Raw genomic sequence first — 23630 nt, 5'->3', positions numbered from 1 at the left:
CCAAGTCAAAGCACACGTTCTATCTGCCAGAAAATGTTGAGTTTGCATGGCAGCATCAGAGAAGTTATATGCATTGTGTGACCATCTCTAAAGTGATTCTATTTCATGAGTAACTTTAATGCAGTTCTGCTGGACCAGTTTTAACAGCACATTTTATGTATGCAACAACTTTAAGAAAAAAGAGATAAGCTCTTACCTATTGTTTTTCGGAGATCTTCGCACTGGCTAATGTGAGGGAATTTCAAGATTTCCTTCCACTTTTTGCTTTTGCCTTTGCGTTTCCCTCCACCCCCTGCAGAGAAAGAAAGATTGGGATTAGATTGCTTTGGATGCTACTCCCAGTCCAGAATTCACCAGCCCAGTCATAGCTCTTATGGATGTCTTTAATAACTGAGGCTGAGACATTGTGGGTAGGTGGGCAGATCAAGTTGGCTTGTCTGGATGTCCGAAGGAAGTAGCATCTGTCAGAAGGCTGGGTTGGTAAAGGCTGGGAGTTAGGCTTGTGGCCCACCAGATCCAGCTCATATGGTAGTGTGCGAGCTTAGCATCTCCAGCACAGTCTCTGCTTCAACTTACAGCCATTTCTTTTGAGTCAAATAGCCTTGTATTTATAACCATACAATTATGGTTCACATCTTTTCAATCTCCTTCTGGTTTCAGGATGAACCCTGACTTCACTCCAAAGAAAGGACTAGAAACTGAAGACCAACATTCAGTACTTGCCTTCCATTCTTCATATAGTATATTTAGCTGGTGGTACACACCACACAGAAGTCACTGCTACATAAGCATTTTCCTCAGAGGGAGGACAATAGTGGGAGAAAATCAATAGAATATCCTCCATGATAATGAATCATAGAATCATAGAATCAGACATTTGAGTTGGAAGAGACTGTTAGTTCAAGTCCTCTGCAATGAACAGGGATATCTACAGCTAGGATCTTCCTCATAAATGTTCCTTCATAAACACCCTACTGCAAGCACCGCCAGCAGCAAAGTGTCACATCCAAATTTATCAGCCAAGTTATCTGTTCTTGGTGCTGATCCCTCATGCTGCTCACGTGCACCTCATTCCCCCTTCTTGCCATTCTACCTCTTCCTCCCTTTCCTTTCCCAACAGTTCCTCATTGCTTTCTCTTCCTTCACACACTCCTAGGTGCCCCTCTTCTGGTCTATATCAATAAGGCAGCAAAGACGATTGAGATTCGCCCACATGTATTTATAAAAAAAAAAACTTTGAAATATACTCTTTTGGTTAGGACCTACCTATTGCTCTTCTCAAATCAGAGCACCAGACCCTCACATTCACCTTTTCTTGAGCACATCTTCCCCATTCTTTTAAAACTTCCACCATTTTCTTTCTTGTTTGAACAGTTCAGAACCCCACACAGAACCTCACCGACACAGTGTCCCAAAGGTAGTCTTTGCTCTGAGGGCCTGCAAGGTGAATGTGTCCAAACTAGGCCCCGACCAGTAAACCTGAGCCTGAATGCCCAGATGCAGTCTGTGATTCTCCAAGTCAGTGTATCTACTGCAATTTAGCCCCTGCTCAAAAATTTTGATTCACTGGAGTCTATTTTACATGCATGGCACACTGAATGACTAATTCAGAGCTGAGTTAATTCTGTAGAGAGGTTGGTAGAGTCACAATTGCGAACTGAGAGAGTGTTGGGTACTACATGATATTGCAGGCTAAATTAGGAGTATGTTGACTCAAAAGGTAACAGACCATTACAAAGAAAACATGAGCCCTGGAAATGATTGCTCTCTGTGGGGCATTTCTGATCCTGCAATGTAGCCTTTGGCGCTGGAGTGCTCTCTCTGCATCTCACCTTTTACTCCTTCATTTTCAGTGACCAATGGTTTTGTCATCAAAGAGCTTGCCTCAAATTATTTTTAAACCTATTATTGACAGGAATGTATGTGTATCTACATCATGCAATGTAGCACAGAGCTATCTGCAGTAGCAGCAAAGGAACTGGCTTGTTTAGACTATCAGAAGCACAGCTATGTTGCTGTTTCCAGGAACTGGTCTCCAGTAAAGTGCAGAGGTCCGTGAGTGCCTTCACATCACACAGTATTATGCAACACAGATGAACTCTTTGGGTCCATAGTGAAATCTTCCTCAACCTCCCTTCCTCAGTGCATCCAAAGCACTGCTGCTAAAATCATTTCCTTTCCCATTCCTCCAGTCATGACACTGGAGAGGCCATCTTGCCCTGATCCTTGGTCTCATGTATAGAAGGTCCTGGGGATGCTCTAAGGCACCAACCACTTCATGGGCTGGGAGAACACTATGATTGTCTGTTCGTCAACTCTTCTGGAGTGCCCAACTCTGCTCTGGTCCCCAGCTATGGCAGGGGTGGGATTAAGCACTCCACAGGGTGTTTCCATTGCTTGTTTTCCCTGAAAGCTCACAATCCTGCATGGCTCTGCTTCCTCTTCCGCTTGCCCCTCTTTCCCTCACTTCCATGGCCCTTGCTGCACCTCCCTTTGTGCTCCTGGTCCCATGCCTCACCTTATGCACTGACACTCTCTGCCCCCTTCCTTCTCATGTTCTTCTGGGGAATGACCCTTTCTCTGGGAATTCCTGCCTCCTCCTCTTCTCCAGTCATTCCCTTTGGCTGCATCCTTTCCCCTGAGCTCTTGCTTCATGTACTTCCTCACACTCATTTATCTTGTACATTTTGATTTTTGCTACTTGCTGCCAAACCTCCATGGGAATTAAATGAATGAAGCAGATATTTATTAGCACTGGGGGAGAGATGGGAAAGAAGAAGAGGGCATGGAGGGAGGGAAATAGCAGGGCTGGTGTCAAAGCAAAGTGATTCTCCTTTGACTGTGGGATTCCAGTTGGGATTTCTGGTTCCTTAGGCTGCCAGAGCAGTTCACCCCACCTTGGCAAACACATGCCCTCCTCTGCTGCCTCTCCTGCTGTGGGGATCCCCGCCTCTTGCCAAGTAACAGACACAGCAGGGTGCTATAAGGGTGGGGGCAGGAGTTCTCTGCTTAAGATACCAACAGGCATTGGAGGCTGCACAGGTGATGTTCAGCTGTTGGGCAGTGGTGCCTGCAAGAACAATAGTTCCAAACATTTCTGGACAAAGATGGATGAAAGAATCTGTTAGGCTGCATCTGCTCATCACAGGTATTTCTTCACTCACTGAAGTCCTTAACTGTAGGCCAAAGACTGGAGCACATTTGCTTCTCCAGCCACCTTTACTGAAATACCCACAAAATGGTTGCATCTATAGCAGCACTGATCAGTACAGAGCACAGCACAACAGCCCTTTATACTAAATGGCAACTCTGAGACTGGAACAGAGAGAAAATGATCATATCAATCTGAGCCAGAATGTTTTTAAATTCAACACTATGTAACATACACATTGATATGTTTGTATTGGATGATGTATTTCTGACATTAAATTTTCATCAAAACTGGAGAAGGGCTCAATGGTCCCTCGTTACAACCATGATCGATGCAGCTTGTGTGTTCTCTTCTCTTTTGTGGCCATCCTCCAAAAATAAGCAGCCTTGCCTGATGAATCATTTGCTCTTAGCTGAGCATGAAGTAGCATTACTATTTTGCCTGTGACATTTTTATGTTAAAGATTCTGATCAACTGCTTTAATCGACCTGACCTTTCTGCTCTCAGCTTTTCTTGTGGAGCCAGCAAACCCTGCTGGCTCCAAACGTTAATTCTAGGGGGTTTGAAGGACATAATGCAGCGAGACAGCTGAGATAGGGTAAATTGTCTAGCACAGCTAAAAGTTAAAAGGGGAGGTTTCTCTGAATAGGTCAGTAACTGTGCATGTTGCAAAGGGAAGCTTTTCACACATTGTCTTGATTGCTGCCTTTGCACTGTCTATTCTGGACAGGAGGATTTGCAGTCTTCAAGTCAGCTTCTCAGAGAAGAGCTTGACAGATGTGCCATGTTTTATATATGAGTTTCATCACACCAACTTGGAGGGGCTGACTGCTTTAAAACGTTGGCTTGCTGATAATGACAAAAGGTGAGCTCCCAGCAACAGCAGGAAATATCAGCTCTACTCCCTTGTGTTCACTTAACAGCCCAGCAATTGCAGACTAGGGATTGAATCTAATTCTCTAACATGTCAACCAGTCCTACAGGAAACAAAAGCATTTACTCTACATCCTCCCTACTGAAAAATACATGGTATTTTTCATATCATCCTATAATGTCCAATAGCGAATCTAGCTCAGATCTCTGTGTGTAAGGAGAAAGACATAAGCAAAAGCACAAGTGTAAAACATGTGGGAGCAGAAGCAACTCTCAGCCTAAGGTCCCTACTTTTTTTTGCCTCCACTGGATAGAATATGTTTATTCTTCTAATACCCTGAGATGAGAGGAAAAAAAAAAAAAAAAAAAAGAAGTACTTCCTTATTGTTAAGCTAGAGAAATACTGAGTGTCTTGTCCAAAATGCCAGGAGAATTCAGGGATTGAGCTAGGAGCTAAAGCCTTGAGGCTGTCAACCCTGCTATCTGCATGATCAAGCCATGCTTCTGTGCAGGTGGTTGAGGATATTTCATGCTATGGAGTTAAAAACAAGGATGGGGCATGTCATTCCAGTGCTACGCCTGCAACATATTCCCTTCTTACCTCATTCCACCGTACCATGTGGCTTTTAAGCATGGATGAGGTGGCTTCACACTTTTCTTCCATTACTGTTCAAGTTAACAAGCCTGCATTACAATATCCTGTCAGATCTGGCTTACTCAAGTTCACTTCCTTCACCTGTATTGTCTTCAATCTAGTTAATATGCAATCTAGGTAAAGTATCTACAGATCTACAAGGGAGGACTACAGTTTGTATCTTCCATTCTGCAACAGCAGACAGGCTCTCGTCCAAGTCCTTCCCAAAGGTGTAGAGTTCTGTATGTTCCAGTTGCAGGGCCTTGGATAAACAGCATGAGAAAGCAGGGAAACAAACACACAAAAAACCTGAAAGTCCAAAAGTCATGGTTAGCATCCCTTTTTCTCATTCAATCTACAAAAGAAATCCTTCCCTTCCTCTTGCCGGGCTTCCTTTACTCACTGTCAGAATTTCTGCAGCTATCTGCTGCCCATCCACCTGCCCCTCCATATCTCCTAACACTTTGTTATTGGCACACAGGAGCTGCCACATTACACAAAACAAATGGCCTGTCTAGTACAGGCAGCTTCAGAGGGAGGTCTTAAATTTTTTTAAGTATGTGGAAGGCAAGACCTTTCTTCCTTACCATATTAAAGAGGCATAGCTAACAAAACATGAAGGCAGTATATGCTATTTAGATGCATAAATGTACTTACACTCCTGGAAAGTACCCTTTTGCTTCACATGGGTGTGAACCTCAGAGATTAACCACGTATTTGTGAAGAAAAATAATAGCAATCTGACACACGGAACTGCGTATTTTCCTGGAGCATCTCCTCCCACTGAGACAGAATGAATAAAACTTATCAGCCCATCAGTTTTCTCTGTGAGTTCTCCATATCTCTTGCATATCTCCGCTTGCGTAGTGAGCCTCTAAAACAAACATTTCCATTCTTCTTTATGGGGAAGCTCACCCAGGATTGTCATTCTTGTTTCTTATTAGTCCCAGCTGTGCTCAAACTAGCAAATGCAAATGATTTGTTTTCAAAGAATAAAGGACATTGCTTGCTCTTTGCCCCTTGCCCTGCCCTTGCCACCTGGTAGAAAACAAATAAAACAGGAACACTATTTCATCCTCGCAAGATCTTCAGTGACACTCCTGACTGACCTGGGCAGAAAAACATGAGGGCTGGGTTTGGGAAGCAGGTCAGTGTCCACCATCCACTGGAAGACAGTGTTTCCACAAAGCAGTCTTTAGAGGCTGTGATTTTTAAGATGCAATAAAAGGTCCACAATATGCCCTCTAAAAGGAATAACATTCATAGCTTCTCTTGTTGATGCTAATCTGTCTGTATCTCCTGCAGCCTTTTTTGATGAACATGACTCTGAGAATAGTCACAGCCCATGATAACGGTTTTGTGCCCATCTTCCCCACTGTCACGGCATGTTTGCACATAAATTATCCACATGCTGCCACAAATGCATGAGCCTGACAACCACTGTGTAAACCATCCTATTGCTTTTTTGGAAACAAACAGCAGATGTAGTTCATGTTCAAGCCTTCAGAACCACAGAGATAGGAATTCTGTGAGCAAAAATACAAAGTTCTCCCCAGCAATCAGGCTGGCTTTGCAATCTGTACTGGTTACCAGCACACCACAGGGCGAAATGCTTTGTTTGCAAATGACATCTAAAGTTCTCATAATGCTGGCTTATGGAAGTCATTGTTCAAAAATAAATATTTATGGCAAGAAGAACTGCAATACCTATGAGTGACTGAAACTTGATTTTAATAACACATTTTGTATGTTAATAATGTGCATGTTAATATTATCCCTTATTAACAGCAACTGCCCTGAAGGGGCAGAGGAAACTGAGATTAGCCTTTGAAAACGGGTCCTCAGGGCTTGATTCTTGTATGTCATGGCCATACTGGCACTATTCTAGGAATATAAAACAGCCTTTGCAGCAGCTCCCTTCATGCCTAGTCAGAGCACGTTGAAGGGCTTCTAACTAAGCTGAAGAGAAAAACCACCTTTAATCTTTTCTTCTTTTCTGCTGCTCTCAACTGAACATTCAAAATAGTGGGGTTCTCCACACCCATCTGCCTATATTCTCTACTGGGCAGTTTTAATGCACATTTGAGATTATTTATTTCAGCGAGTTATCTGTGGGTTTTATGGGCCAGTTCACACGTGCTGGGAGTATGTCTCTCTGCTAAGCATGCTAAGAGGGAGTTTTTTGGTGATCTGATTTCCCCGAATACAGTTAGATTTTCCCCTGGGTAAGCACCTTCAGTTTGTCCGTTATGGCTGTCCTCTCTTTTATGCCCTGTATTTTAACTGTATTGTGCTTATCTGCAGCTGATAAGTAAGACAAAAAAAGATCATTGGCCTTTGTGCCACAAAAATAACCCAGAAGATACAAAATACTTTGAAGACTCACAACCTATTGAAAAAAAAAAAAAAAAGTACCAGAAAATCTTATAAAAACAAAACCAGCTACCATCTAAAACAGTAAAATTGAGCACAGCCCAAATTTTTAACTTCTTATTCTTGATCTCAAAGTGAATGAAGCTACTGGCACAAACCAGGAACATTAGCTATGTTTGAAATGCATCAACAGATACTGAGGGGTTCAACAGGCTGTTGGGGTGAACTGGGGCTGACAGCTTCAAACTGAGAGGTACCTGGATAGTATTTGATGTAGTTGGCAACAAGAGCAGAAGTGGCAATGAAACAAATTAATCTGGAGCCACTGTACTCCTTTGGAAGATATTTTTGGACACGTGGTGAGGTCTCCTGGCAGAACATGAGGAGGCCATGATAACTGAACCCAGGAGTACAGGAAGATTTTGTCCATCGATGATGTAGGTAATAGGATAATATTTGCCTGTAACATTTCAGTATTGATGATCCCTAAGGGGGAACAGCCTTTTAAACGGAGTGTTTGGAAACCAGGGTTACCACTCTGCTAAGAATGCTAGTATCGCAGTGGAGTTCTGCCCTGAACTGCAGCTGAGTCGGTATTTCAAAGTTCTAGAAAATTCCGATTCAAAGACATTAAACCGTTTCATTTTGATAACATTGAGTCATCTCAGTCCTCTAATGTCAAAACATTATCATAGAACATATCAAGTAGAGTATTAAGATATATCATTGGAACAAAATGGGTAAGGTAAATTGACATTCTTTACTTTGTTGAAATGATATTCCTATATTGTCAAAAAGAAGATGGAAAAAGCAAATGCTTCTTTCTTTTAAGCAGACACTTTCCTGTAAACCCTTTCATTTTTAACAAAGCCGAGTTCTCAGAAAGGAAGATGCTTTTGTCAGAAATGTTCTCAACCATCTCATGTTTTGAAGCACATGAGAATGGAACAAGGATGTGGCCTTCCCATATATGAATGTTCAAGTGAATCAAAATCCTATATTCCTTACTAGTTCCCTTAAGTTAATTTGCACAGCTGTCATTTACGTTGCCTGTAGGAGACTTACTTCCCATTCTTGCAAAGAAAGAATGCAAATCCCAGCTCCAGAAAACATGCTTGAATAGGGCTTGATAACATCTTTCCAGGAAGGAACTGCTCCTTAAGCAATGGCTTCTTAAACTTATGACCTGTTCTGTATATTTATTATCCTGTTTTGGTAACATGTATGCAAGCTGCTAACCAAAGCCCCAAAGCCCAACCCTGCAAATGCAACTCCACTCCCACATACAATCCATGTACAGCCCATTGCCTCTATAGTTTTCCCAGGAACATGTATGGTGTTCTTGGGTTCGGGGGTGCTCATCAAACCGGTCGGTCGGTCTTAGGGCTGGTCTCTAAAGTCAAAGCATTGTTGCAGATCTTTGCTAGACAATGAAATGCTGAGAAGTCTGAACAGGCTCTGCAAACTGCTGCTCTTTATTTTGCAGTTTTGATGTTTAGTGACACAATGGCAAAATGGGCAGCACAACACAGGCTGAAGGAACATACACGGAAATCTGGACCTGGCATAGTCAAATATGTGGGCTCTGACTCTTCTGAAAATTCTGGTGCCAGTTGTAGGGGGAGAAGACCCAGCTCCGAGCCCTGAATGCAGGATTGCTCTGTCCCTGTCAAAGAGCTGTGTGGGTTTTTACTCCTGCAAATACTTCTGCAGTCTCTAAAAAAAGAACTTAGCCTCTGTGTTCCTGACATTTGAGTTTTATAAGAAATATTTCTGAACTGTGGGGAGGAGATCCAGCTGGATAGGAGGTGAGGATTCAAGTGCATTCACATCACCAGACTGTACACAGGCTCTGAGAACTACGTTCTTTTCTGTTTTTAGTCCTCACCTAAATAAACTTACTAACAGGGCTAAAGAAAAGAATTTTAGTAAACATCAAGAAAAATTAGTGACTTGAGACAGGCTGTTTTACTAGGTCTGACTGATTTATTAGTTCCACAGAATTGGTGAAACTGGTAGAGCTTTGAGATGCTCTGATAAGAACTCAGAAATGCAGATGTGTTTTGCTTTCCATACATAAATAACAGCATGCTCTTTCGATTTAGATGACTTATTTCTGAGAAGAGCAAGCAAGAAACAGTGTAGACTTTCCACGAAGGAGGCAGAAGAACAAATCCCTCATCAAGCATCTGGATACTCCATCTGAAGGTACTCAACTCTGCTCTCTGGCGGGCACATATACGGACCCCCAAAATTTCAAGATGCTACACACAGGTCACAGGTCTGTGCAGAGCCTGATTTGAGGTGGTGCTGTAGCCCTCCATGTGCTGCCTGTGCACACAAGTTCTCTACAAAATTGCTGCACTGCTATAATCTTTCCTCCCACATTTAATCCCACAAGAGATCCCAGCACAGCAAAAGTACCAATGTGGATGCTTGAGTGGGAAGGCACTGAGGAAATGTTATCAGGTGTCCGCTACCTTTCTATCTCAAAGAATTTCTGTATTTTCACAGTGGCCCACAGGACCATTACATTGGTCTCAGTGCAGAAAGATAGCCCGACAGCTGTAAGAAGTGTCCTTCCCTGGCCTCAGCAGTGAAGTTTGGCTGGATCCATCCTCCTCTCTCAAACCTTCTCAGACATTTGATGTAAACAAGCTAGAAGCTGTGAAAATTATGCTGGGAAGCTCCTGAGAACACGCATATCAGCTAAAAAACCACCAGAACTGCATTAGAGGAGCATCTCAGCTGTGATATCTCAGCGCTTCTACTTTCAGAATCAGCCAGGAAAAAAAGTACAGAACCTTAATTTGTCTTAAATTGAGTCACTCCCTGTTTGAGGTCAGGATCAGCCACATTTTTCTTTACCACAAAAGCAGATAAGAACCCTGTTCACGTTCCTGGCTCTTCTGTGGAATACGAAGTCAGATTCTCACATACAGATGTAAGCATAAAGCGCAAATTAATACTAGACATATGGTTAGGGAACATGGAGAAGGGGATGAAACCATCCCCAAAATGCTTGGTTTGAGTGAGCATCTGTCAGTGGTAGTGGTGGGCTGGCAGAGAGGAAAGGCATAGGCATATGCTTTGGCTTTGGAGGAAAGAGGTAATGTGGGAAGGGAGCACACAGGGCTGGTGTGGATATGGACTGAGCTGCAGCATTGCAGGAGGTTGTGGTGTGGCTGGTGCCAGGAGGATGAAAGAGTTGGAGAAAGGAAGACCACAGGGAGAGGGAAATGAGGGGGCAAAAATAAGACAAGAGTTTTGACTATGCATCTCCTATATTCTTCCCCATAGCTACAAAGCCTGGCTTTGACCCCATCATCTCATCCAGCAACAGCACACCAACAAAATCTTTCTGTGCAGACACACTCTGCTATACTAACCCTGAAATCACAGAAAATATTGTCCTCAAAAATCACTGACAGCCCAAGACATTCTGGTAACACAATTGCATGCGTCAGCATTTAGGATCATTACTGCAAAAGGTTACAGAAGGGATTCAGGTTAATGGAGGTAATCTGTGATTATCTGATGTACCAGATTGCTTTGCCAGTGACTCATGCGTTCTGCCACAACAGATCGCAGCTGCAAATAGCTTGCAGGATGGAGCCAGCTCCCAAGCTAGGAAAGAGTGTCCTCGTTGTTCAGAGAACCCCTGCAGCACAGAGTGCTGGGGCACTGCAGGCGTGTGAAAGCCCGCGGAGCTTCGCCGACGGAGTCGGGAGGAGCGGAGCAGTACAGTCGCTCATTCACAGTGTTACTATAGCTACCAGCTGAAGGACTCAGTAAGAAAGGCAGAAATAAAAAGGGAAAATTAGGAGGTAGGAGACAAAAAAGAGGAAACTTGTTGTAAAGCAAAGGCAGAGGGTTCCTCTGATTAGCTAATGATGTGCTTCAAAAGCAGTGGCTGAAAATGAGACAGGAAGGCTGCGTGGCACAAGCGTCAGATGATGCAAACGGCTCTCGGCTCTCCTCTCACCCACCAGCACCCACCCAGTTGCTGGCGGTGGTAAGCACCGTTTTCATACACACAAATCAGCAGCTTTGTGCCAGTGATGGATTAACTATTTCCCCTTAGCCCGCCAAGTCCTGACTCCCACTTGTGCTCCCTGCAGCCCTGGGGCCAGAATTAAAACAAGGCACTGGTTTGGCACCAGGAGCAATGTAGAAACCTGGGAGGGAGAACAAGAGCAGCTGCTAATTATGGGCTTCACATTCATTCTGTGCTCAACCGTGGCCCCTGCTTGATCCCCACCTGCACAGTGGAGCTGCTGCTGAGGCACAGGGCCAGCGAGCAGCTCTGGGGCTCAGCACTGCACGGTTGGTGGTACACAGATCCCTGAGCCTGAAGAGTGAAGCACCAGGGTTGTGTCTGAACATCCCTCTCTAGCAGTTACGGTGGTGAGGCTGGGCATTAGTCTTGTTTCTGTTCCTATTTCTCCTCAGCTCTCAAAGCGACCAAACACTGCTATCTCTTTCTGATGGCCTTTGATGGTCTTAGCTGACCTGGTACAGTGGTCCCACCACCAGTGACTCCAGGAGCAGGAAAGATCTCGGTACTGTCATAGCCCAAAAGATGGAAGAAGAGACAAAAATCATCAAGCAGTCATCCCACACCACCCACATCTCCCAGTATGTGCACCTCGACCCTGGCTGAACGCAGGTCCAGATGTCCAAGGTAGCTCAATGAACTAACAGCAGCTGCAGCCAGGGACAGACACTAATACGTACATATATCTAAATAAATGCATAATTCCTGCTCACATGCCTTCCTGACAGCCAGCTGTTGCCTCTGCTTGCTGTTATACTTGCTTGGAGATTAATGTATGTGTCTAGGACAGCTTATTAGCAATTTTTATTACAAAGCATATACATCTGGCTGGTGGTGGGCAAAAGCTAAATCCTGGAATAATTAAAACACTGGGGCAGCTCACAGGGAATGACAGAGAGCAGATATCTGCAGGGTCTTTACCCTGTCTCTGAAAGCCAATAATAGCGTGAGGTCAGAGATCGCTGGGCTTAATTGTCTGACGAATTAATGGTGACGAATGTCTGTTTTCCCCTCTTGTTAAAGCTGACACCAGATTTTTCAGGGAAAGCAGAAGGGCATTTGGCCACAAAGGAATGTTTTGATGGCTGAAGCTGAGATTGTTGCCAGCACCAGCCCCTCAGACCAGTGTGGGTCAGACCCTCTCCCATACGAATTGCACAGACTGCTGTTGACTCCAGCCCAGGACTGAACCTTCTGGGCTCAGCCTAGCAGCTGCTGATTGTCCCACTCACTTTGGAAAGAAAGAAAGTTTGTTTGGATTTTGTTTTAAACATCAGATCCAGGTCTTCAAACAAGTTCTAAAAAGCTCAAATTAGAAGAGTGTGAGTTGCATCATAAAAATCAGCCTGAGCTTGTTTCTGCCCACTTTGAAGACAAGTCAGAGTGCTAGGGGGGAAAAAAAAAAGAATACTAAAATGTATTATAAAAAGAAAAATTTCTCCTAGCATTTTCCCATTCCATAAAATGTTTCTCTTTCATTGTCCTATATACCCCCTGCTCAGCAAGGCATTTGTGAATAATAAGTGTCATTGTGGGAGGAAAAACAAAAACGGGAAATACTAGGGGAGCATTTTTATCCAGTTAGTGACATTTTGTGAAGTTGGCTAACAATTTTCTATTGAAACAACTTCTTCCACAGTAAGAAGGAGCTCTGCTTACTGACTTGCTTTTGTTGCTCAATCTCATTTCAATTCTGATCTTAATGTGGAGCTGTAGAAATAAACATGAAAGCTTCTCTTTGTTCAGGTGCTTATGTTAGTTTTGAGCTGTTGTGAAATAGGTTGAAGGGCACATCTTTCCCATTCATACGAATATATGTGAACCCCTCTGGTGTTTAATTTAAGCTACATAAACAAGGAACAAGCACTTTCTGAATGCTGAAAATACAGTATCAGCCCAGCAGTCAGTTTCTACAGTCACTCCTTACATCTAAGTCATTCCCCTCATTATAGAACATGCTGATATCTTTAACTAAGATCTGTAATATGCAACACTGTCAACTAAAGTCTAAATATTCTTTCAGGAGTGTATTTCCAGAGAGGTCACGTTGACCAGTGAGCAGACACGCTGGTTTTCAAGTAAATCTGTGTGCTCGGTCTCTGACGGAGCTAATTATAATGGTGCCTTTAGTGTTGCTGCCTTTATATGTCTGCCAGCTCATCCCTAACAAACCACTAGATTCATGCTTTTCTAGCCCAGATGGAAAAGTCTGATTATAAGGTCAGAGCCAATTCTAGTTCCAAAGCTTGCAGAGCTTCAATTAATGACAGAGGAGTTAGTGGCTAGCCATCACTGAACTGTGTATGTGCTTGCTTCTCACTTCTGCTGCTCATCAATACCCAAGAGGGAAGGGCTGCTGGATCTGTAGTGCCAACAGTCTTCCCTAACATGTAACACAATCCTAAAGGGCTAAAGGAGATGCCTGGCTCTACAGGTGCAGTTTGCTCAAAGCTGTGCAGGGCAAGCCCTGGTTTGAGCAGTTGGACCTGCATGCTGGGACATACCACTTGCCTGCTGCAGAACAGCCCAAGCCAAGTGAACAGAGGGGCCTCTGCAGCAAAGCTCGAGCTGCAGATCCTGCGCTGTTTCAGCAAGTGTAGGTGGACAGGATGCCAACCTTGCCACCCATTATGCTGTTGGCAGTACAATTATACTGCTGGGTGCTACTATAACAAGGGGCAGGGCACCACAGTACTGCTGGTGTGTGTCCAGGTACAGAGATGGCTGCATAGAACTCAATTCTGATACACAGTGAGCACCGATAGTTTGAAGCTCAACAAATCTACATGAAGACAGAACTTCTGCTGCAAGAAATTTTCTATCCAGGTACACATTGTAGGTTGTTATCATCACTCTTTTCACGGTGTCAAAGTAGAAAGAGTAATTCACCTATCGATTTAGATGGTACTCCATTTCTTAAACTCACAAGAGCAAAACCCCAGCAATTACACAGAAAATCCAAGCTTCCTTATCTCATTCAGCTCCTCTGGTGATGCAGCGCTCTGTGCTGGGCCAAATAACACAGCAGCAAATGCCAACCCTCGTGGTGAGGCACACAAGTCCAAGTGGCACATGTGCTACCTCAGCACCTCTTGGGACTGCTCTAGGAGACAATGTAATTAATATTAGTGATGGCTATTTAACACATTCCACAGGGAATCTACAGTCTGTGCTTATGGAACTTAAAACCAGCTAATGCTCACTTCCTACCAGTTTCAGGTGTCTCCTAATTTTAAGCTATGTTTATAGACAAAACCAGTCAGCCACACTTCTAGCTGAGCCAAACAGTAGCTTAATCATTTGTGCTAAATAGGAAACAAATGACTGAACACTGATAAAGTTCACCATTATGCTTTTGAGGAAAAGAGAAGTGACTACGGAACAATCTGATAACAAGAGAATTTGCTTCCTGCTTAACTCAATATTTATAAACCTTCTCTGTAAGGGGGCAAAAAAAAAATAATTTCAGCTGGATAAAGTTAACATTCTAAATTACATTTTCAAACGACAACAAAACCAGGACAACAGCCAAAATCCGTGCTTATGGAAAGACACACCGAAACAACACAGGGCAGGAAGCCTGGGGCTCAGGCTGCCCGCGCTCCTGTAACTCAGGCTCTGCCATGTTTGTGGACAGGCATGGTGCTGGCATGGCAAGGCTAAGCTTGACCTTTCTGAGCTCCCAGTAGTGCACAGCCGGATTGCACAGGAGGTGCTGACTACGGAAGGTGAATGCAGGATTGTCCAGGTTGCATCTTCTATATTGGATGGAATGACCAGATTTCACAACCTCCTTCCTTCTCTAGTAAACAAACCATCAGCTTTTAGGCAAGAAGACATGGGATTTCTTTGAAGCTAATGGCTAAACTTTCATCCTTAACATACTTGGAAGTTCAGTTATTTCCATGCTGTTGCATATTCAGTCCTCCTGTAAGGCAGGCAATGATTATTCTACAGCCTGACTGATGTCTCAGGAGCAGTTGTAGAACTCAGCCATAATAGCCTGAAGTCCAGTTGTGCCAAGTACGTACAGCTCCAGCTGGTGTCAGCAGGAGCCTCACATGCCAGCAGCCCCTTTAACAAGCCCCTGGAGAAGAGTATAGAAAAGAATCCTAACTGGGGCGTCCCCTCTGCACAAAATAGTAAATGCAGATTGTTTTTAAGTGCTGATTTCTAAGACTTCCTGGTATGAAAACTTGTCATGGGAGAATAATGTGGGAGATGTGGAAGAGTGCTTAGAGTTATAGTAAAAATAAAAACAAATTATTTATATTTATGCCTAAAAAGGCAATGGTCTCAATTATTTAAAAGAAAAATGTTTATCTTCCAGAGTAGAAGAGCAAACATGGGGGGGGGGGGGGGGGGTTGGAGTGGAAGGTACATCTACTCCGTTTCACATTTTCATGTTAGTAAATGACAAAGCAGATTGCATTTGGTTGTCTTGGCTTCAGGTACCAAGTAAAATATTTCTGGGTTGCTTTGAAAGTATATTAATAAAAATAATAAAATTAACACATCTCTTGGCTTTTCAACAGTGCCCTCTACATTAGAACCCCAAAGCTTTTTGCAAACAAAACCAGCAAAATCTTTTCCAGCTTAAAGATTAATTTTGCCCTCAGATAAATTTCCATTACTTTTACAATCCAGTTGAGACACTCCACATGTACAACTGGGAAAGGAAATTATCACAGACAGTTTAAATGTACAACGTCAATTAGAAAAGCAAAATAAAAACAGACCCCTTCTTCTTGAAAAGTTTCCCAGTTGATATTGTCAGGGGCACTAAGATAACTAGCACAGCTAGAGCCATGAGAGAATAGAATTCTTACTTTCTTTACTACTTTCATCAGCCCAGATTTGAAGAGGGAAAGCAGAGGATGCTGTGCACGCTGTGTGCATGCAGGTGTTGTACGGATCCCTGCAGGAACCCTGAGCTGTGGCTCACTTCTCACCTCATTTGTCAGAGGGGTGAACACTGCCTTACTACAGGAGAACTAACAGCTATGTAGAGCAGAAAGGCCTGCTGAGGGAAGGCCAGAGCTCACCCTAACAGAACACCTAGGTGTCTGCACAGGGGACACACAGCAGGAGTTATAACCAGAAAACGCTCATGCCTCATCAGACACCAGAGAATGCAATGGCACCAATGTCTCACTGCTGCCGCTGTTCACAGGACAATGTGTTTAACATCTGCTTTTCTGCAATGCCTACAAGCCAAGTTCAGGACTTCTCTGCAGGAGGCAGTGCACAAACCCAGAGCCCATCTGTTCCCAAAGCACTCCCTGCTCGTGGCAATGCAGCCCCGTGACATCCCTCTGTCACTGGGGACATTGCCTTTGCTTCCAGCGAAGGCCAGCACTTCATGCCCTGGGGCTCTGAAGGGTCACAATTGTCCCGTTCACCAATGCAACTGGTTTCTGGGGAAAACGACATTTTTCAAAATGGGGCAGTATTACTGCAAAACCAGGAGAACTTGCCAAGAAAGAATACAGGGCTGTAAATGCACTGTTGTCCAGAGCTGACTGGATTTCAAATAGATTTAATAAAAACATGATGATCAAAAAACAATTGCAGAATAAAGGCAAGTCAGATCAGTTGTTCCCCTCTACTTTCACCCCACTGTCTCCTATTTCTGTTGTCCCCAGCTCTGTATATCACTACCATATCAAATATTAGATACTTGTTTCTGTTTCCCGGGTTTGTCCTCTTTTCACCTCAAAACTCTTGCTATAAAAATCCACCAACCCTTGATGTCACCTTCAGCCTCCCACCTGCCTCAACCTGAATGGTTCCCCACGCGCTCTTCTCCCCAAAGCAATGTTGTAAGCAAGGCCTGCAGCCTGTTCCCCCACCTCATTTGAGGGAAAGGCCTCTGGCAGTGGGCTGCAGACTCCTTGTCCCTCTCACTTGTTCTCTCTTCTTCTGGTCCATGAATGCTAAATTCCCTTCTGCATTCTTATACACCTTTGGTAAGCAGAATAAGGAGTACAAGCCTGCATGATTGGCACCAGCAGTCCGGTGTTAAGGACATGGAGGCCTTTCCATAGGATGATGCAATGTCTCATCTCCCGCATGTAGGCTCCAACAGCTAGAATATATACCTATGGGATTTTTGGAAATTGCCTCCGGCCTGCATTGAACAGTCCCTGCTACAGGTCGTGCCTAAGCCCTACACAGGCCCTGTGCAGACCAAAACTAGGCCAAAAAGTAGCCTAACAATGAACATTAGGCAACTGTGTGGCAGTGCTAGATCCTCCTGCCACAGCTATACGTAGAATCATTAAGGTTGGAAGAGACTTTTAAGATCACCTAGTCCAACCATCAACTCATTCCCACTATGCCCACTAAACCATGTCCCTCAGTGCCACAACATTTTTGTCGTACACCTCCCCCAGGGACAGTGACTCCATCACTTCCCTGGGCAGCCTGTTCCAATGCATTATCACTCTTTCTGAGAATTAATTCTTCCTAATGTGCAACTTGGCTCGCTAGGAGAGGCATGTCTTCTGTGATAGGAAGAAAAAATCCTGAGTTGGTTGACATCATCATAGCCAAAGTTTCACCATAAGGAACCACCAGGACTTGGCTTTGGCCAGAACCTCCAGCTCACTCCAATGAACTCAGTCATGTCTGGATCTCTTCCACCCAATATTGACCCAGGTATGCTGCAGTTTCCAAAGAATAAAATACAAGGGATGCAGCCTGGCATTTGAAATGGCTGGTCACAGGACTGTTCAACCTCTTCAAGAGCTGTCACATTAAGACAAGTGAATAGAAGGACTCTGTGGCAATTCCCTCACATACAAAAGGCCAAAAATAGGACTTAAGTCTTGCCCTGAAATCCAAGGGAGATTCTGCAGCAGATGTCTTTCATCTATATGACCTTTTCCACAAAGACAAAAGGGAGACAGGATATTAAACCACAGTTTAAGATTTTTATTGCTCCTGGCAAGCATTTATTTGTTGTGGGTTTGTTTGTTTTGAGGCTTGGTTTTTAGGCAAAGAAGTGTTATTTTTTGCACTTTTCAGGGAACTTCAGCTGAAATAGCATTAAAATGTCTGAGATTCATTTCTTTTGGATGATTCGCACATCTTCAAAGTCACAAGCTGACGTCCCTTCCAACTCATGTTGTGCAGACCAGTGTGTTTACACCAGGACATCCATGTGACCTGAGAACAGCATTTCATTTTTTCACAAAGTCAAGGAAAAACCTGAAGGAACATGTAGTTATGTTAGGGGGACAGCAAGTCCCTGTAACCAGCAGATTCAGTCTAGGAAACTTACTTAAAGGCCATAGTACATCCCATGCAAATCCCTCATGGATTACAGTGGAAAATACATGCACACAGTGACAGCAGGACACACCACAAGGAATATGGGAGAAAGCACAGATTAATCACATTTGCCTCCTTAATTTGCTTAGACCCTTTGCTAGAGAGACGCTCTCTCTACTGAGATCAGCTTACCTTACAGATGACTAAGCAGATGGGAAGATAGGGATGCGACTCGGATAGATAATCCAGAGGAAAGGACATTAACCCTGAACCCAGGGAGGATTAGTCTTAAGTCCTTCTTCAAGCACAGATTTCTCATGTGGTTTTAGGGAGAGTTAGGCTATATATATATACACACCATGTGAAACTACAAGTTCCATCTGGTTGTCATGGGCAGATTCAGGTGAGTTGACTGAAGCTAGTGTCATTTATTATCAAATTCAACATATAGATTAAGCTCAAACCTTTTTTTGCCAATTTATTTTTCACAGCAAATTTAAAATTCTTACTTTCATTCCACCTTAGAATATGTTCTCTTGAAATTTGGAAAGGAAAAAAGAAACACCAATAAAAACACACACACACCAAACAAAACCAGAACAACTCTAAAACTTTTGGCTCTCAAAACTTCCCGGTGCTGTCAGCTCTCACAATTACAAGGGCAGGTGAGGACAATCTGAAGCTCTGAGTGTTCTTTTGCAGTGACTAAAACACAACTTGGGCCAATGCAACCACATGATACTTCCCAAATGAGAACACATATGGCTGAACATTTCTGAAAAGTCAAAATCTGCTCCCACCAAAATCAATGGGCGTTTTGCTCTTGACTTCTGTGGAAGCAGGGTTAAGTCAACAGTGTATAGGATGGGGAAATCCCACCTGAAGATCAACTACAGCATTCCCCTTAAAGATTATTCATAGTGTGTAGACGTCACAAGAAAACAGAAGGTGCTACAGAGCTGATATTTTTAAAGTGAGCGTGAGAAAATAGGCAACAAAGCATAGAGCATAACTTCTTATGTTGTTTTGTCACCATTCTTGTTAAGGAACGTAGGCAAATTATTTTAAAGAGAAAAAAAAAAACATAGTAGTTGACTCAGTTCAGTAGTTTCTTCAGTTCAGAATAGGCATATTTCTAAGATTTATGTGAAGTTTTATGTTTTCTAAATATTTCTGCTTTCCAAACCCCCACAAAAAATACCCAAGAATATTTCTTTAAACTATTCAGAAGATACCAGAAGATGGTCCTAGCTGCCTGTAATGCTCTTGCAGAACAGGACATTGTGTCTTCCTTCATCAGCAAAGAGTAATCTACTTGGAGAATCCTGGACAGATACTGCCGTAGGTCACAAGGAGCATCTGTGCACAGAGACTAGTGCTAATTATCAGTATCACAGGACCATAATTCCCAAATACAGACATGAGCAATTATCAGTATAAGAGCATAATTTATTCCTTGTAGTCAGACATAAGATGGATATCCCATTTGGCACCAGTGAGATTGTTATATGCATTTTAGAAGGCTTAGCAAGACTACTTATTATGTACAAAACAGTAGCAGGCAGTATGAGCCATCAGATGAGCTTAATAAAGAGCATCACTGAAGTTAGCAATATGCTCTCATTCTGCGTAGGGTCTAAAATGTTTGCATGCAAATGAAAGCATAGCAAATTCTTGGAATTGTAATACTAATACTATAAAGTTTGTATATTTTAGATCTCTTGCCCAAATTCTAGACTTTCATCCATACAGACTTCTGGTATATGTCTCTTAATTCACCGGTGAAAGGAAAAAATAAAGAACAAAAGTGGAGGATTTCAACCCAAAAACCTTAGATTAATATTTAATTTAACTTCATTCAGGAGTAGTCTTAATAACTGCCATGACTTATCTGTCTGATAAATCACAGTGGGGTGAAAAGTAAGCAATCCCTGTCTGCATGTTAGCCACCAATTTGATAAACATCCCAGCTCTTTGCAGTCTCAGTTAGCAGCAGAGATTGATCCAGTAGCTGGAACTACATTTGCAGTCTGCATGGGGGTTGGTTTCAGCTTAACTCAGCAGCCCTGAGTAGAAGAACAGCAGCACCAGCCATGAGGACTTGCAGAGTACAGATAACATTATGGCTTCACCTTTGGGCACTCACCAGAAGAGGGATTTGTTTTTCTAATTGGCTCAATATTTTGAGAAGGTATGTAGTGAATAATAACAGCCTCTGCAGCATCACAGCTGCAACTCATACAAACTATCAGTTTTCATATTAGCCACGTGCAGATCACCTTCCAGCCCCAAAGAGAAAGCTGCCCTGCAGAAGGCATCCTCCTTGCAGCATCATGGGGAATACCAAAGGGCACTGCTGTTGGATTTGGTCACTGCTTTTGGCTATTGGCCTCAGCGAGCTATGGTATATTTCTGCACAATTACAAACCTTGTTTGCAGAACACTAAGAGGAGAGTGACTGCAGAACAGTTTCCCACGAAATAGGAACTCACTTCCTTTATTGCAAGAAGAAATAAACAGTTCTTTGAGGAAAATAACAGTATTTCATTTTGCAAGAGAGGGATGCTGTTCCAAAGTTTATTCTAGGGAAATCGTTAATTTCTGTAAAGCACTTCCTCAACAAAACTGGCTTTATAAATGGAATTTCGTAATAACGATAAATCTAATATTTTCTTCAGAGATTCTTAAACCTATATACTCATTCCTCTTGAATACAAGAAAAAAAAAAAACAACAAAATAGCAACATTCATCATTAGGTAAAATACAATTGGTCACACAGCCTCTGACAATTTAACCATGCAAGTATCTTTCACCCAGAAAAGCTGCAGTAAATGTGATGCAATCTATAAATACCACTGAGGCTGGTGATGGCTGAACTGCAGAGCCTGACCTCCAGGTTTCTGATTTAAATGTCATGGATTACGAGCACAGCATGAGGCAGTCGTTGACTGCTGCTTCGGTTCAGCATTGACAGATGCCCCTTTAAAGATCTGCAAGGTGGAATGAATGAAAAGCCTCCACACTGCTCACGGATGCCAAACAGCACATTTTAAAATGCAACTGAAAATCTCATCTTTGTGAAGCCTGCTGATGCAGCTCCAAATATATCTCCCGCAAGCAGTCTATCTCCTTATTTTTTTATGCATGTCTTTTGTTTCAAGTCTTTTTGCTTTTACTCTAAAGAGCAGAGCCTTCTTGCCTCGCTGCAAGGGACATAATTCTCATTTTTGCAGGGCGCTTTGTGACCTCCATCTTCTGCTGTCCCTGAAAGAGCGCATCTTCCATTGACGTCAAGGGCTGTGCACGCGTAGGGAGATAAGCACATTGGAGGCAAGATTCGCTGTGTGAATGAGAGTGGGGAATTTTGCCGTAGGAATTCACAAGCCTCTCACAGACTCCTCTCCTGATTAAAGTCAGTGGGATTATTACACAAATTCAGCTGCTGAGTCCTGGCTATCTGAAATCTGTCTCACACAGGGCTCTCTGCTGTTAACCCATCTCAATTGTTTGGACAAGACAAAAACACCATTATCCAAAAAAGCAGGATAGATGTAAAAAGGATTGTGTCAGGAGGAGTCACTCACAGCCGCTCTGCCTGACATATCAAACTCATAAGCTCAAAAAAAAACCTACTTGTAGCACAGATTTTAAGCAATACAGATTCATGGGTAAGATTAGAGGGGGCCATGCCCATTCTTAATCAATGCTTTAGTGAAAGAAAAAATGGACACATCTACATGGGTCAGTGTAGTGCTTCCTATTAGCACCGTGTGAGCTATCCCACTCAGGCACGTAGTGCAGCAGGGGGCTGACTGAGCAGGCAAACCACTGCTGCTCCCCAGGAGCACAGCTGCTGGGTGCTAATCAGCTCCAGGCCCACACAGATTAGCCTGGGCACAAAGCCACACTGACGTAGCACTCCTGGCCACTTGTGCAGCAGATCTGGGCAGTGCTGGGTCAGGGATCAATGCATCAAGTTCTGCTTTCCACAGAGGAAACCAAAAGGTCCTCCTCTTGGACCCAGGAGACCTTGAGTACCCTGGCTTAGTCACACCTCAGCACACTCATCAATACACCTAAAAAGTGCAGCCCTCTGCACAAAGACCTGTCTCTTGAGAAAAGCTACTTATTGCAGGTACCGTTACAGCCACAACAGAGCAATGGCACACATCTGATGACATCACAGTATGCATTTATACAGGATTACCAGAAGTTAAGTCTGTGTGCAAGCTTTCCTATGCTCTCACGCATAATGCATGGCTAACAGCTAAACTAGAGTTTCCTATAGCAAAATCTGGAGGAAGGGAAATGCTGCCATTATGCAAGCAAATACAAGTAGTAATTTTCATGACCTGACTGCTGTGCGTGGTAGAATTTCTAACCAGAAATTTCTGTACACACAGCTTGGGCAGGACTACTGAGAATGGTGATGACTGTGTGTGTAAGTGGCTAATCAAGTTACAGAATGTAAGAAACCTGAGTGAATGTGCAGTTAAACCCTAAATGAGGGTGTATGGAGAAAAAGAGAATTTTCAGCCTGACATCCCAGAGGTGACACACCATCACAGCTAACTCCACACATGCTGTTGAAGTTGTGGGGACTGGGAAGGAAGGCTGCTCTAGGGGCTTGGGGATGAACCAGCTTCCACAAGCAAAAAAAAGTCTTGGCTTAGACAAAAGGTAAACGTTATGAATGAACTGTGAATGGTCAGAAATGCATAAAGCTTGCTTCACAGTCAAAGCTCATTCAAAAAAGTTTTATAGAATCATAGAGTCATGGAATGGTTTGGGTTTTGCCATTACAAAGGAAGAAACAATATCCTAATTTACAGTCCATCCCTCCTTCATGTTTCCCATTTTCCTCCATCCCAGACAGACCAGGGCAAGCATGCACCAACAGCATGGTAAATGATCAGCTATAATAGACACAAGACATTGCCATTGTGGTATAACTTCTGCACACTGGTATGATTTATGGACTAAGATTTCTCAGCCTTAGTTCATTGCCTCTGCTTGATAATTCAGAAAATATTTGAAGCATTTGAAAAAGTCTACTGAAGTGTTTAGTAGGAAGCTGGGGAAGAGAAAGATGACAGATCATATCCAGAAGTATAGGATTTCTTACATTTTCTTACTCTTCCTTTGCAAAACTACAGACTATACAAAGCACTACATTACCAAGGCTTTTCACAATCTCCCTATGAAAACGGGACTCCCAGCCAAAAAGTGGCAGCAGGGATTTCCATAGGCTGACTATTATTAAGTA

General features: G+C 43.2%; 1 protein-coding gene across 4 annotated transcripts in view; it reads right to left on the bottom strand.

Moving 5' to 3' along the window:
- GRK5 (G protein-coupled receptor kinase 5) overlaps positions 1-23630 on the bottom strand; it is a 164059-nt gene that overhangs the window by 96809 nt on the left and 43620 nt on the right. For all 4 annotated transcript variants that reach the window (XM_025152000.3, XM_421789.7, XM_040702891.2 and 1 more), the window contains one exon: positions 197-292. Coding sequence is in view for 3 of the 4 variants with exons in the window: in XM_421789.7 (XP_421789.2) it covers positions 197-292 (96 nt within the window). In the remaining variant the exon portion in view is untranslated. The remainder of the gene's footprint in view (positions 1-196; positions 293-23630) is intronic.

Source organism: Gallus gallus, chromosome 6, assembly GCF_016699485.2.
Source record: "Gallus gallus isolate bGalGal1 chromosome 6, bGalGal1.mat.broiler.GRCg7b, whole genome shotgun sequence".
Taxonomy (NCBI): Eukaryota; Metazoa; Chordata; class Aves; order Galliformes; family Phasianidae; genus Gallus; species Gallus gallus.
The sequence above is the reverse complement of the archived record's forward strand: the minus strand, read 5'-3'. Positions and strand labels throughout refer to the sequence as shown.